Source organism: Adiantum capillus-veneris, chromosome 28 (genome assembly GCF_014529385.1).
Source record: "Adiantum capillus-veneris isolate H3 chromosome 28, ASM1452938v2, whole genome shotgun sequence".
Taxonomy (NCBI): Eukaryota; Viridiplantae; Streptophyta; class Polypodiopsida; order Polypodiales; family Pteridaceae; genus Adiantum; species Adiantum capillus-veneris.
Genome location: NC_140958.1, coordinates 14,516,581 through 14,529,877, shown reverse-complemented (window position 1 = coordinate 14,529,877; position 13,297 = coordinate 14,516,581). Strand labels below are relative to the sequence as shown.

General features: G+C 44.6%; 1 protein-coding gene across 1 annotated transcript in view; it reads right to left on the bottom strand.

Moving 5' to 3' along the window:
• Window positions 1-13,297, bottom strand: part of CTEXP (kinase family with ARM repeat domain-containing protein) — a 74,394-nt gene that overhangs the window by 36,505 nt on the left and 24,592 nt on the right. Inside the window, exons 2-3 of the mRNA XM_086504122.1 lie at window positions 9,952-10,050; window positions 9,682-9,833 (exon numbers count right to left, since the gene is read on the bottom strand). Coding sequence (XP_086360248.1) covers window positions 9,682-9,833; window positions 9,952-10,050 — 251 coding nt within the window. The remainder of the gene's footprint in view (window positions 1-9,681; window positions 9,834-9,951; window positions 10,051-13,297) is intronic.

Below are 13,297 nucleotides of genomic sequence, written 5' to 3'. Positions count from 1 at the left end.
GGTTAGCCAAGTGGGGTCATTGACTAGCCAAAGTGGAATCCTTTGCTACAGAGGCTACATTTCAGTTCTGGATGTGGCCGCAGTGTACAAAGAGGGTCGGATGACCTAGAAAGATACAATGGCAGCATCTCCTAAAATTTAGGGAACTGCTATTTTGGGACCTGAAAATGTCTTCGCGTCATTACGTGCAGTTTGACATGGGGATCATTTTGTTACTCTGTGGCCAAGTCAACAGAGGCTGCAGGTGAGATATTTTTAGACCCGAGGGTCTAAAGCGGGAAAATGCACAAATGAGTGACACTTGGCACTCTGAGGCCAGTTTACTACTTATAGAGAAGGCAAAAACGTGATTTATAGCTGGGAGGCTCATTTTGCAAGTCTCTGTCACAGGTTAAGAGCTATGGAGTGCTTGCTTTCCCTCTTATGCACAGTGCGGTGCCAGGAGTGATGCCCTGCACGCTACGCACTGCCCTCTCTCTCCCCTTTGGCAGTATGTTATGCCCCTCTAGTGGGCTCTTCATTTGACCAATGTACAGTTGTGTGGGTTCATGCGCGATTGCCGAGGCAAGAGCCTCTTGCACAGGTACTGGATTAGCTAGCGGCTAATCCCCCCGCAGGTACAGGTGAATTCGGAGAGGTTTCACGCCAGAAATCTCGTCCGATTCAAAGGGCAAGTAGCCCTACAGGTGCGGGAGCTCGAGGACTTGCTAGGGATGCGACCGGCACGCGAAACGGAGCCCGAAACAGTGAATTACAGCCTGCTGTGTATTTTTGCAGGTTTAGGGTTTTGGCCCTAAACGGACCCTAATACCCCCAGGAGGTTCGGGGACGCAAGGGGACCGCTGTACAGGCGATCTGGCGTATTTTCAGGGCTGAAAACAGAGAATCCAGCGTGCTGCAGATTCTCGCCAGGTTTTGTAAAGTGCCCGTATGCGTCGGGAAAGTCGGTCAATGCGTGGAAATACTGACCGTGAAGGGTTCTAGTACAGTTATGCTGCCGAAATCAGGCTGGAACAGTGGAAATTCAGCCGAGTTTGTGCGGGGCAGCTTGTAGGGAACCACAGCGTTTATTCCCTCTTTTGAACAATAAAGAAATACCGAAAGGGGCGCCTAAGTTAGGGGCCAATCTGGTGTCCGTCTACTCATACAGGTGCAATCTAGCAGCCTGTATCCCTCTCCCCTTTGTTGTGTCTTGAAAGTACAGGTAAAATAGACGACTAATAATGGGTGAAAGCTAAATCAAGGTTTAAAGTAAAGTCTACCGCCCTTTTTGGATTGAACAGGCCGGTTTCATCTAGCATCCATACGGCTGTAAAACAGTAAATTTCAGACCGCTGTATTTTCTGGTTAGGACCTGTTTTTGACCTAATTTCAGTTGTCAACTGTCCCTGCACTGTTCCCAATGCCTTGGACTACGTGCCTCTTGATTCTGGCATGATTCCAAGCACAAAACAGTCCAAAATCAGCAATAAAACAGTGCTGATTTTTGTGTGTTTACTTGAGAGGTTATCACCCTCTCGTTTCCCTGCTTTGGAGTAGCAGTTAGCTACTCCTGTTCTTGTTCAGGGAGGCTCTTGCCTCAGCAATAGAGCATCAAACCACAAGACTGTACATGGTCAATCTGATGAGCCCACTAGAGGGGCATAACCATAAAGAATAGGGGAGAGAGAGAGCAGTGAGAGGTGTGCAGGTCATGACATCCTGCACCTCACTGTACATAGAGGGTAAGCCAGCACTCCATTGAAGCTCTCCCACCTGTTACAGCACTCAAAAACGAGCTCACAGCTGAAAATCACGTTTTTGCCTTCTCTTTAAGTAGTAAACTGGCCTCAGAATGCCAAGTGTCACTCACTTGTGCATTTTTCTGCTTTAGACCCTCGGGTCTAAAACTATGCAGCCTCTGTTGACTTGGCCACAGAGTAACAAAATGATCCCCATGTCAAACTACACGTAATGACGCGAAGACATTTTGACGTCCAAAAATAGCAATCCCTAAAATTTAGGAGTTTCTGCCATTACATTCTTCTAGGTCATCTGACCCTCTTTGTACACTGCAGCCACACCCAGAACTGAAATGTAGCCTATGTAGCAAAGGATTCCGCTTTGGCTGGCCAATGACCCCACTTTGGCTAACCATAGTACTTGTCCAACCTTAGTGCTCTTTAGCCCTCAGGCCTGGACTCTCTCTGAACAGTTCCACACTGGCTATGCAATGCAGGGCAGTTAGATTTCCAGAGGGGTGTTTCCAAAAGGTAAAACAAACGAAATTCCCCAAAGAAAGAGAAAATAAACAAAAATGGAATTGCCATTGGCCGATGACATATCCCCCTCTTGAAATCTCAAACGTCCTTGTTTGCACCTATGTCGTACATGCTTACAGTCAGCACTCGGGTGTCCGGACACCGTGTCGACACATGTACAACACATACATGCTCACAATCAACACCTCGTTGACACATGTATTGCCTGCGTGTGAACCCTGTCCCAATGACATAGTGGAAGCGTCACACTCTGCCATTGCTTTGAGTCCATAACTTTCCAATGACAAAATGAAAGCGTCACATTTTGCCATTGTCTTTTAGTACACGTTGGATCCAGTAATCTTTCGAGCATACCCAAACCGACAGTTTAAGAATGCAGTTACACATGTACTCTTCAATAGAAATAATTGATGTACCCTTGACAAACTGACAAGAAATACTCACTTCTATAGCACTAAACAAACTTTTGGACATTCCATAAGAGCAATTGCCAAACTGAGAATCTGTACAGCTCTAACATTCATGTAACATGCAGTTCATTTGAGCTCACTGCAAGTAACATGTACATTATTTCTTTCAGAAGCCATTGTTACATTGACAATCCATGTAGCTCTCAATCTCAAGGGGTCAAGGTAGGTTGCAAACGAAGGTTTTAAGTTCCCATACTTTTAGTGACTCTGCAAGTTCACTTTTTTCCATCCACTTGACATCCAGAGGTGAATAGCTTTTGAACTTTACCAAACAGCACCTTGCAACCTTGCCTTTTCTTTTCTTGCTTTATGTGCCAAAATCTGTTCCGGGACCAAGATCTCGTCAAGTTCCTCGACTTCCGGCTGACCTTCAGCTAGCATATCTTCTAGCACATCACCCACATAGGGTCTGAGAAGACTCACGTGAAACGCATTGTGAATCTTCCAACTCTTAGGCAATTTCAGCCTTTATGCAATATCACTGATTTGCATACTGAGCATCGAAAACAATCTTTCTCTGCTTCTCATCTTGATCTTTGGAGATTAAACTGTGATCTACCCTTATGCTGTCACTTTTATTGGGTTGAGAATTCTCTTTTTGACCCAATTTTGGCAGCATAACTGTAGTAGAAACCTTCACAACCAAAAATCCACATATCCAAGTGATTATCCATGCATAATAGAGCACTTTTGCAAACCTGTCCTGGAAATTCAGCACGCTCAATTCTCTGTTTTTAGCTCCTAAAATGCTCCAGATCACTTGTATTACTGTCCTCTAGCTTCCCCGAAGCTGTTGGGACAAAAAGGCATCAAATAGGGTCAAAACCCTAAATCTGCAGAAAAATACAGCAAGATGTATTTTCTTCTTTCGGGCTCTATTTTGCGTGCCAATCGCACCAATTCGTAGCCTTTGATCTTCTGCATCAGTAGGACTACTTGCCCTTAGATTTACACGAGATTTCTCGCAAGAAATCTTGTTAAATCATCCTGTACCTGTTTTGAATTAGCCTTTAGCTAATTCGGTACCTGTATGAAATCATTCCAAGTGGAAGGAGTCTGTCCTTGTAACAACAGTGTATTCCACCACTGACTTGTATTTTTTTTTTCCAGAAAAGTCGCAGCTTTCCTGACTTTAAATGCTCCTTCCAACAAATGCTTTGTCAAACTGTTCGAGGAAAGAGAAAACCTTTGTCCTCTCATCAAAGCCATTGAATGTGTCAATGGACTCACTGATCATCTTCTTTGTATGGCTTTAGCTTATCCATTGACTCCAAATTGTCAAAAGAGACAGTTTGCATAATGGGTATACCTGTGGGAGCCATCTGTACTCCCTGGCCAGTAACATGTTGATGTACAGGTGTCATATTCACTGATGGGATTGAAAAACCAGCCATACCCAAGTTGCCTTGTGACACCCCAAACTGACCTTGTGTGCCCTGAAATCCTGGGTGCAAACCAATGTTTGCATACATGGGGTTGGGCACCATGCCTTGCATACCCCTAAACACTGTTCCTAGCATGCCAAAATTGCCTTGAACTTGATGTGCTATTGATGAAGATTGTATGAACTCCATAAATCTTGGGTTCTCCATTAATTGCTTGAACATGGTCACAGGAGTAACAACCTGCAAAGCTTTCTCTGCTTGGCCTGAACTCTCGCCAATTTCATATGCAATTGGAATAGGCTGTCTATCCTCTGAAGAAGAACCCTCTTCCTTGTTGCCATCCATCCTGTATCCAAAGAAAGACTCGTAGCCTTTCTCACCTGTATCCAAAGAAAGACTCTTGTAGCCTTTCTCACCTGTAAATCCAAAGAAAGACTCGTAGCCTTTCTCACCTGTATCCAAAGAAAGACTCTCGTAGCCTTCCTCACCTGTAAATCCACTCGATCTACTTTCAAATTCTCTGTGTTTTCAAGGTCATCCCAAACTCTCTCTGTATCTTTAACCCAAACTGACCAAGGCTCACTTTTTGAGGAAAAAGTGATTTAATCCCGGCGATGGAACCATGTAACCGGCCTGTTAACTTCAAAAAGGGCGGTAGACTTTACTTCAAACCTTGATTTAGCTTTCACCCATTATTAGTCGTCTATTCTACTTGTGCTATAATGACACAAGAGAGGGGAATGGGATACAGATGCTAGAATGCATTTGTATGCGAGTCAGACACTAGATTGGCCCCTAAATAGGCACCCCTTTCGGTATTTCTTTATTCTTTTACAGTTAAGAGGAAGTACAAAGAGTGCTTATAGCACTAAACCTGTACCCCGCAGTTCTTAACTTGTATCCCGCAGTTTCTATCCTGTTTGGAGGAATTTGGGCAGCATAACGACGCAGAACCTTGCCCAAAACAGTCTGCAAGTAGAGAATCCTAAGGAGACCACTGTCCTTGTCCCGATTCCACCTTTAATTGACCAAAACAGAGCATAACCAGCCTCTGTAATTTCTGGTTATTGACTGGTTTTTCTCTGTTTTCAAATCCCTGTAGCCCCTGCACTGTTCCCTGCACCTTGGGCTAGTTGCCCCTTGAATCTGGAAGGATTTAGGGCATCGAAACAGCCCCAAACCTGCAAAAATCAGAGTTCTGGGAATCCTAATCTGTATCCAGCAATACAACACCTGTTTTAGCTAAATTTTGGCAACACAACAGCTCCAAAATTGACCCGAACTTCTTTACTTTAGAGACACACACAGAGCACTTTGCAAAGGAAACTTGCAATGGGAATTAACACTTGAATACATACACGGCTCGGAAGCTAGAATGCCCCGAGTAGACGCCGACAACCTGTAGGCCCCAAAATTGGCGCCCCTTTCGATATTTCTTTATACTTTGAGAGGGTAAATTTACAAAGTAGAGTCCTGGGAATCCTTTGTCTATATCCAACTAGATACCACTTGATTTGGCCAAATTTCGGCAGCATAACAACCCCAAAACTTGCGCGAAACCAATTTCCCTGCTGGAACTCACTTCCACTGGCATAAACCCTCTGATTCCAACTCAAAAAGAGCAACTACAGCTCGCTGGAATTTCTGGTTTTGCACTTGTTTTGAGCCCCAACACTTCCCAGAAGTGTTCTCTGACAATTGGGCATTGTTCCCAATGCATCTGGCATCCATACGGCTGCAAAATGATGCTAAATCCTTTGTGTTGATGGACGGATCCATAAGCAATAAAGGCTTAACTTTCTCCAGGTCGGCTTTTATTCCATTTTGGGAAACCACATGTCTCAATAGATGAACTCTGGCATGAGCAAACTTACACTTCCTTGGGTTGAGTTGCCCACCCTCTTGTTGAAGCCTTTCAAAACTCAACCTCAATTTCTCCAAATGTGTGAGCCTGGAGCTATAACACCCAATATCCATGAAAACTCGAATGAACTTACCCAAGTAGGGACCAAACACACTAATCATCCACCCTTGGAAGGTAGCATATGCATTAACCAACCCAAAAGGCATTCTTTTGTAGGCAAAACAACCCCAAGGAGTAATGAAGGTCGTCTTCAATCGATCTTCAATCACTATTAAGATCTAAAAGTAGCCAGAAAATCCATCCATGATTGAGTAGCGTTCATGACTTGCAACCTGATTGAGGATTTCATCCAGAAAGGGTAGTGGATAATGATTCCTTTTTGTGGTTGCGTTCAAAGGCTTGAAATCAACACATATCCTAAATCTTCCATTCTTCTTGGGCACAATAACTAGTAAAGAGACCCATTCAGACTCCTCCACTTGAAAGATGAAATCTGCTTCCAAAAGATTTGTCACCTCTCATAAATGACCCCCAACCTCCTAAGCTTTTGAACCTTTGGCTTGGCACATTCTTTTAGATTGATTCTATGCTCGACTCCTTTTGCTCCTTGCAACTCTGTATATTCAGTGGCGAATAGCTTTAGAAACTCTGCAAACATATCCTCACACTCCCCCTTTTCTTTCTCTATCAAGTCCTCTCCTAACATGCTCCTTACGTTCACTTTGGCAGGCTCTAAAATTGCTTTTGGATTCTCTTTCTCCTCCTTGACCTCCACATCATGCATTGATGCTTCCTTTTCGACACTTATCCCAAATAGATCAGGACACAAATTACAATTGCATCAAGTCTTCTTCCACACTTTCTTCTGATGACGTAGATGAAGCATCACTGTCATACGAGGTAATTTCCGTTGAATATGTATCTTGCATCTCCAATAGAGGCTGTGTATGGCTCTCGTGTGTTTTCATGTTGTAGACAATGGTCCTTCCTTTCTCTTGGTCGGGGATGGTGATCAAGCCCGTGCCCCAATCCTGCTTAGCACCAAGGGTTATAAGCCATGGCCTCCCTAAAATGATCGGTAACATTCTCATCCGCTTGCATAGCATAGCAATCAACCAAGCATTCAATCCCGAAGACTTTTATCTTGACATCTTCAGCTATCCCAAGACACCTTGCCTTTTTGTGGTTGGCCATCCTCATACGGATTGAAGCATTCACTGACATCTTGACACCTGCTTCCTTCATGATAGCCTCGGTCATGCTACACACTTGGGCACCACCATCCACGTATGCTTGCACTTCCGTCTTCTTTCCCAACATAGCTTCAACTATTGACACCGTATCCACCGGGTGACCAACCCTCAGGGATGACACCATACTATGATGCTTTTCCTTTTTGGAAGAAAGTCGTGTACTCACATTTTGTCCATTGCCTCCTCAATTTACTACAACTTTTCTTCAGTGATGCTCGAACTTCACAGCAAAACCGCTTCACCTGGGTGCACAACCAGCAAATTTCTGCTCCCCAACGGGATCGCCAAAGGATGATGGAGCAAAAGACACCGTGCACACACTCACCCACCCACACAACTTAACGCAACACAAGGAATTTACTTAATTCCACACACCACCACTCAAGAGCTCAATGAAAATCCTTCCCACAATCCCTACTCAAACTCCAAACACCTCGACCTACAAGCCCTTGCCGGCCCGCAGGCACTACAAGGTGAGTTGAGTTGATGAACGCTTGAAATCACACTTGATGGTGACCAAAATATACAAGAAAAACCATAAAAAACTCAAAAACTCTAGCCACAAAAGGCCTCTCTCAAACCATTGCAAAAGCTTCACCAAACTCCACTCTGTTGGACTCTTTGGAGTAGCCTCAACCCAAATGGCACCGATACAAGGTCACATAGCCTTGCAGAAAGCCGCACCTTCTTCCCTGACTTCCTCGCATACACACATCCATGGCAACCTCAAAACTTCCATAGACTCTCCCAAGTGCAAAATTGAAGAGAAAAATCTCTCATTCACTCCTCCACACACTCGAAAACAGGACGCGAATGCAACGGGACTGCACAGACGACCTGTAGGAACCCTGCTTCCTCCCACACACACAGAGGTATAAGTGATGAGTATTGGCTTCAAAAGTTCTCCTTCAGCCTACACACTCATGGCACCATGAGTGATATGGCAATTTGAAGCCTTTTTTCACCGTTTTTTACCCTTTTAAAGCTTAGTTTTGACCCCCGATGGGCATTTTTCGCGGGAAAAATACCAAACGGACTCCAAAATCCACCATATTTTGTAGGCTTGGTCATTGATACCCAAACTTAATTGCCACATGCCCACATTCCACTTTTGATCACTTCTAGGGCTGTTCGTGCACTGCTACATATCAGGCGTCACAAATAGACAGTTACCACATGTGTCAATCTTCTCGAGCGGGATGAGAGTGCCCACACTTGTCGCTTGCATTATTTACATTCTAAAAAGCTCACACACATTCCCTAGAGTCAAAAGAAGCCACTTGGGACCACATCCAAGTCTTTGATACCCTATCCAGGCATGTACGTGTACCCAACTGCCGGCACGCAAGCATGACTATTTACAATGTGTACACGTTGAACTTGGAACCACTTTGCAAAGCTCCCAAATGCAGGTATTTACATCTTTTTGTACATATGTCCATGCACAAACACGCTACTTTATACATGCCAAAAGTGGTTTATCAACATGAGGCTAGGAGTGCGCGAGGTCACCTCAAGGAGGTGAGGCCGGGTGGTATGGGACGCCCGGTCTTACAAGTGCATGTCTATATCCTCGGACACTGTCCCCAACACGGGGGAGCTATCGGATGGTGGCTATGGTAGGGTGATTAGTCCGACGTGTGTCCATCGGCAGTCCATGTAGTCGGAAAATCCTCCCGTTTGTTGGTCTCCCCCCCCCCCCCCCCAAAAAACCAAAAAAAGTGGCGTTCCCCCCGTTACCCATAACTATGCTCCTATATTGTCTCATGCAGGTGGTGAGTCCGACGCGTGTCCATAGGCGGTCCGTCTAGGCAGGAGATCCTCCCGTTTGTTCGTCCCTCCAAAAAAATTTGGCGTTTCCCTCCGTTTCCCATAAATATGCTCCTGTATTGTCTCATGCACGCGTCCTACCATATTTTCAATGAAACATCTAAGCCGTCGCTACAATAATGTGTAACCAAAGAGATAATGGACATGACTAGGTCATTCTAAACAAAGAAACACCTAGATTGCCAACCTATTTTCATGAGTTTCTAAAGTTTTAAAGAGGTAAACAATGACAAAACCTTTGGGGAGGTCTACATATTCACCGCACCAATTTATTCTTTCCTCCTTTAAGCCTTGGCCACAACACCATTTTCTGTATCCATTCATGCCTTCAAGATCAGACACCATTCGTTCATCACTCTTACCACAGGAGCTGCATTTATCTACTATTAGCTACAGATGGAAAGCATAATTGGCCCAAGATAACCGAGTCACAAAGAGAGAGAGAGAGAGAGAGAGAGAGATTAAAAAATATGCCAGCGATTCCAAAATCAAGCAATGGCAGATAAAGGACACTGGTATTATCTTCACTTTGCAACTAGTGTCAAAAAGTCCAAACAGCATCATATTGGAGACCCCTAGTATTCTTGTATGTGAAATAATAGCAGAAGGGACATTTACCTTTGTGTGCCTTCCAGATTCAATTCCTTTACTTTCTCTGCTAATGGCATGACCGGCTCTGTAACCATGTAGATTGTCGGCTTTACCAACGAGCCTTCCACCGATTCAACTTCTGTGCTATGGAGGAAACACAGCACATTTGGGTGCCTGACCTAGGAGGTAGAATAAGCAATACATGAGTTACGTAACTTAAATCTCTCACAACAAACCAACTACTTCATGAAGTCATTTTATAAGACGAGATTGCACTTTATAGAGCTAAGAATTAACTGTGCGAAGCCGTTTTACACCATTGCGGGCCGCAGCAAGCCGAGCATCCTGAATACTTGTGCAGGTTAGAGAGAAAATGGACACGGGAGAATTGTCATCCTGCAAAAGCAGTCATGCAACAATTAAAAAATTTTAAGTTATCATAGCTTCATCTTCCCAGACAAAAATTCTAAAAATTCGTGTTGTTTCTATTTAAGAGATTATAGGTTGAGAAGCCGCATACAAGTTGTCGCAATTTCTACAGCAATTACAGATTATCTATTGATGAGTGTTGCAAATACAAAATGTGATTTATAAACTGTTCCACATACAAATTGTCACATTTTCTACAGCATCCTTATCCAACCATAGTGAAGCAAGTGGACACACTTTTGAACTGAGGGGATGGCTGGTTACAAATTAAGACCGCCAAAGCTTCTTGTGAAGATAAACTTCTCATGTTTTTGTAATACACATCAATTCATATGGGAGTGCTTACGCTAATAAATCCTCCATGAATTTGCTAAATAGATTTATATCCACCTAGACAAATATAGGATAAGCCCAAATTTACCTTAAAAGGAAAGAAGAACAACAAAAAGACGCAGATATATTTTAACATCATAAGAAACCCCAAACATCTATCCGACGAGTCTTGAACTCAAGACTTGAACCTTAACAAAAGGAATTAGGATAACCAATCTACCACACGCGGGTGGTAGAAAGTGCAAGGTATAGACTCATGGTAGTCACCTATAAGACAATATAAGGGTCAGCTCCATCATGCATAGTATTGGTTGAACATTAGGAAATCAAGTGCACTCGAAGGGCAAGTCCCTTGATTGTGATTTTCTGAGAGTATAACAGGCTTCCACCCAAGTCTTCCACATTGTCCCTAGATTTGCCTCTTCTTGGTGATCCAAATGATGATTCCTCTCCTACAGTTGCTGAACCTTCTTCTCTCGTTCCTATTCCTCAGGATCCAAAAAGCAAAGCAAAGTCTCATGATGATGCAATGGATGATGGTTCTCACCATGATGCAGATGAGGAGGAGGAGATACATTTAGCTCCCGAGTTTGGGGTGGCTGTTGGCGGCATTGCAGATGCTTCTACTTCAAACTTTCCACCGGATTGTGTGATGCGGGTACTATGCAACGGTCTCCATGGTTGCGAGACAGATGGAGCTTTATTACAGGTGAACTATGCCTTGATCTCCTAAGTGGCAACAGACAAAAAACCTCTTACAATTGCTGAGGCCCTTTCACAACTGAAGTGGAGGAGGACATGGTGGCAGAAAGTTGAGACAAATGGAGCTTTATTACAGGTGACTATGCCTTGATCTCGTAAGTGGCAACAGACAAAAAACCTCTCACAATTGATGAGGCCCTTTCACAACTGAAGCGGAAGGAGGCCTTGCAGGCAGAGCTTGACTCCATCGAGAGGCATAACACAGGGGAGTTGATTCTGCAGCCACCAAAGTGGAAGGTGTCAAGTGGATCTATGAGACAAAGTACAAACTATGACAAGACCTTAGAACAAACTGCGCGGATCAAGCGATCCATCGTCGCTAGCCCGGGTTTCAGATGGATGTTAAGTCAGTGATCTATAAGAAAAAGTACAAACTATGACGACAAACTGAGCGGATCAAGCGATTCATCATCGCTGGCCCGTGTTTCAGATGGATGTTAAGTCAGTGAGACGAACAAGCGGAGAGGATCCTCCCAAATACACGAACAACCTATGGACACGTGTCGGACGAACCACCCCACCACAACCACCATCCGACAGCTCCTCCGTGCTAGGGCCAACGTCCGAGGACGTAGGCAAACACCTGTAAAACAGAGCGTCCCATACCACCTGGCCTCACCTCCTCGAGGTGACCTCGCACACTCCTAGCCTCACGGGCTAACCATTGGCACTCTGCCAGCGGGGGTCTGTTACAGGCTTGGACACTCCAAGCAAGAAATCAATCGCAACACATGAACACAAACTTCAAAATCACTGAACTTTAGTAGAGAGAGAGAGAGAGAGAGAGAGAGAGAGAGAGAGAGAGAGAAGGCACGGAGAAGTTCCGCGCCCAGAAGCACTGGCCCCAAAGACAGGCACCCCTTTCGGTATCTCGAGGGCCGAGGTCATCTGCTCTCAGACTCTCCGTCCAGATGCTTTGCACAGTGAGAGGCCCAACAGCTTTTTTAAACTTAGCTTGCCCGAAAGCAGAGAAAAGCACTAAACCCCAAAAGCTCTCGTCCCCCAAAGCTAGCACTAAAAGTTGCAAAAGCTGCCAGTGTAATTTGCGGAAATCCTTACAGTTTGCCACGTCAGCATAGCAACGCGATTTCCCGAATTCCGTACAGTCAGTCTGCCACAACAGCTAGATGTCACAAACAAGAGCGCACACGAATAATCAACAAGATGAAAAATAAATAATCTCTCAACTAAACAGAGTTGAGGGAGAAGTTCAACACAATATTTAGGACCAGAAGATGGGCTGGTCCCCCCCTTAAAGAGAATCCTTTATTATGAACAATCTTTTTACAAGCACAAGAACCGGAGAAAACCCCTCCGTTCTAATTCTCAGACTCGATGGTTGTTCCTTCCCGTGAGGGAAATCTGAGAGACGAGCTCTGAATCCTTTTTCCGTCTGTACTCGGAGTCGAGACTCCGCAGACAATTTCCGAATTCCATTCCCAAATTCCAAAGCGTAGGACGAAGCCTTCCCGCTTTCTCCTTCGCAATGAAGTACCTGCAAATACACACAAACACGGGACAATAACTCGTATGGAGAATCACAATAGATACCTGTCGCTCTTGCGCGAAAAGCGACCCCTGTGCTTTGTAATCTAGCGATCTCTTGCGTCTTCTGGCGGCAAAGTCTCCTCTTGCTGGCGTTGGCAACTCTCCCTCTGAGTGAGGGCGTGTGATGCTTTTCTAGCTCCCTCGCCACGGCAGGAAGAGCTGAGTGTTGGCTGCCCGCGTATCACGGCGGGTTTTTTTTTTTTAGCTCTTCTGCTAGAAAAAGGGAGAGAGAAAACGCTGGCTGGTTTTGCTGCTTTATCTTCCAGGTGGCTGCCCACTTAATAAGCTTGCATATTTTATAATTGGTCTGAATCTGCCCAAAAACTCAATAAAACCTTATAAGAAAACACAATGCTTTCACAGCACTTCCCAAGCGTCCCTGGATGCAACCACATGTGCAAATGCAATGCAGACATAGATTCCTCGCGGGAAAGCTCCTAAGCTGACTGAACTAAATTGAACCCTAGTCTTGAAGTAGCTTGTCCACGTACACATAGGGTTAGATGTGCATATGACACGCGTGTACAAACCATTTATGCAAGAGGGTTCCAAAATTGAAAAACATAATCTA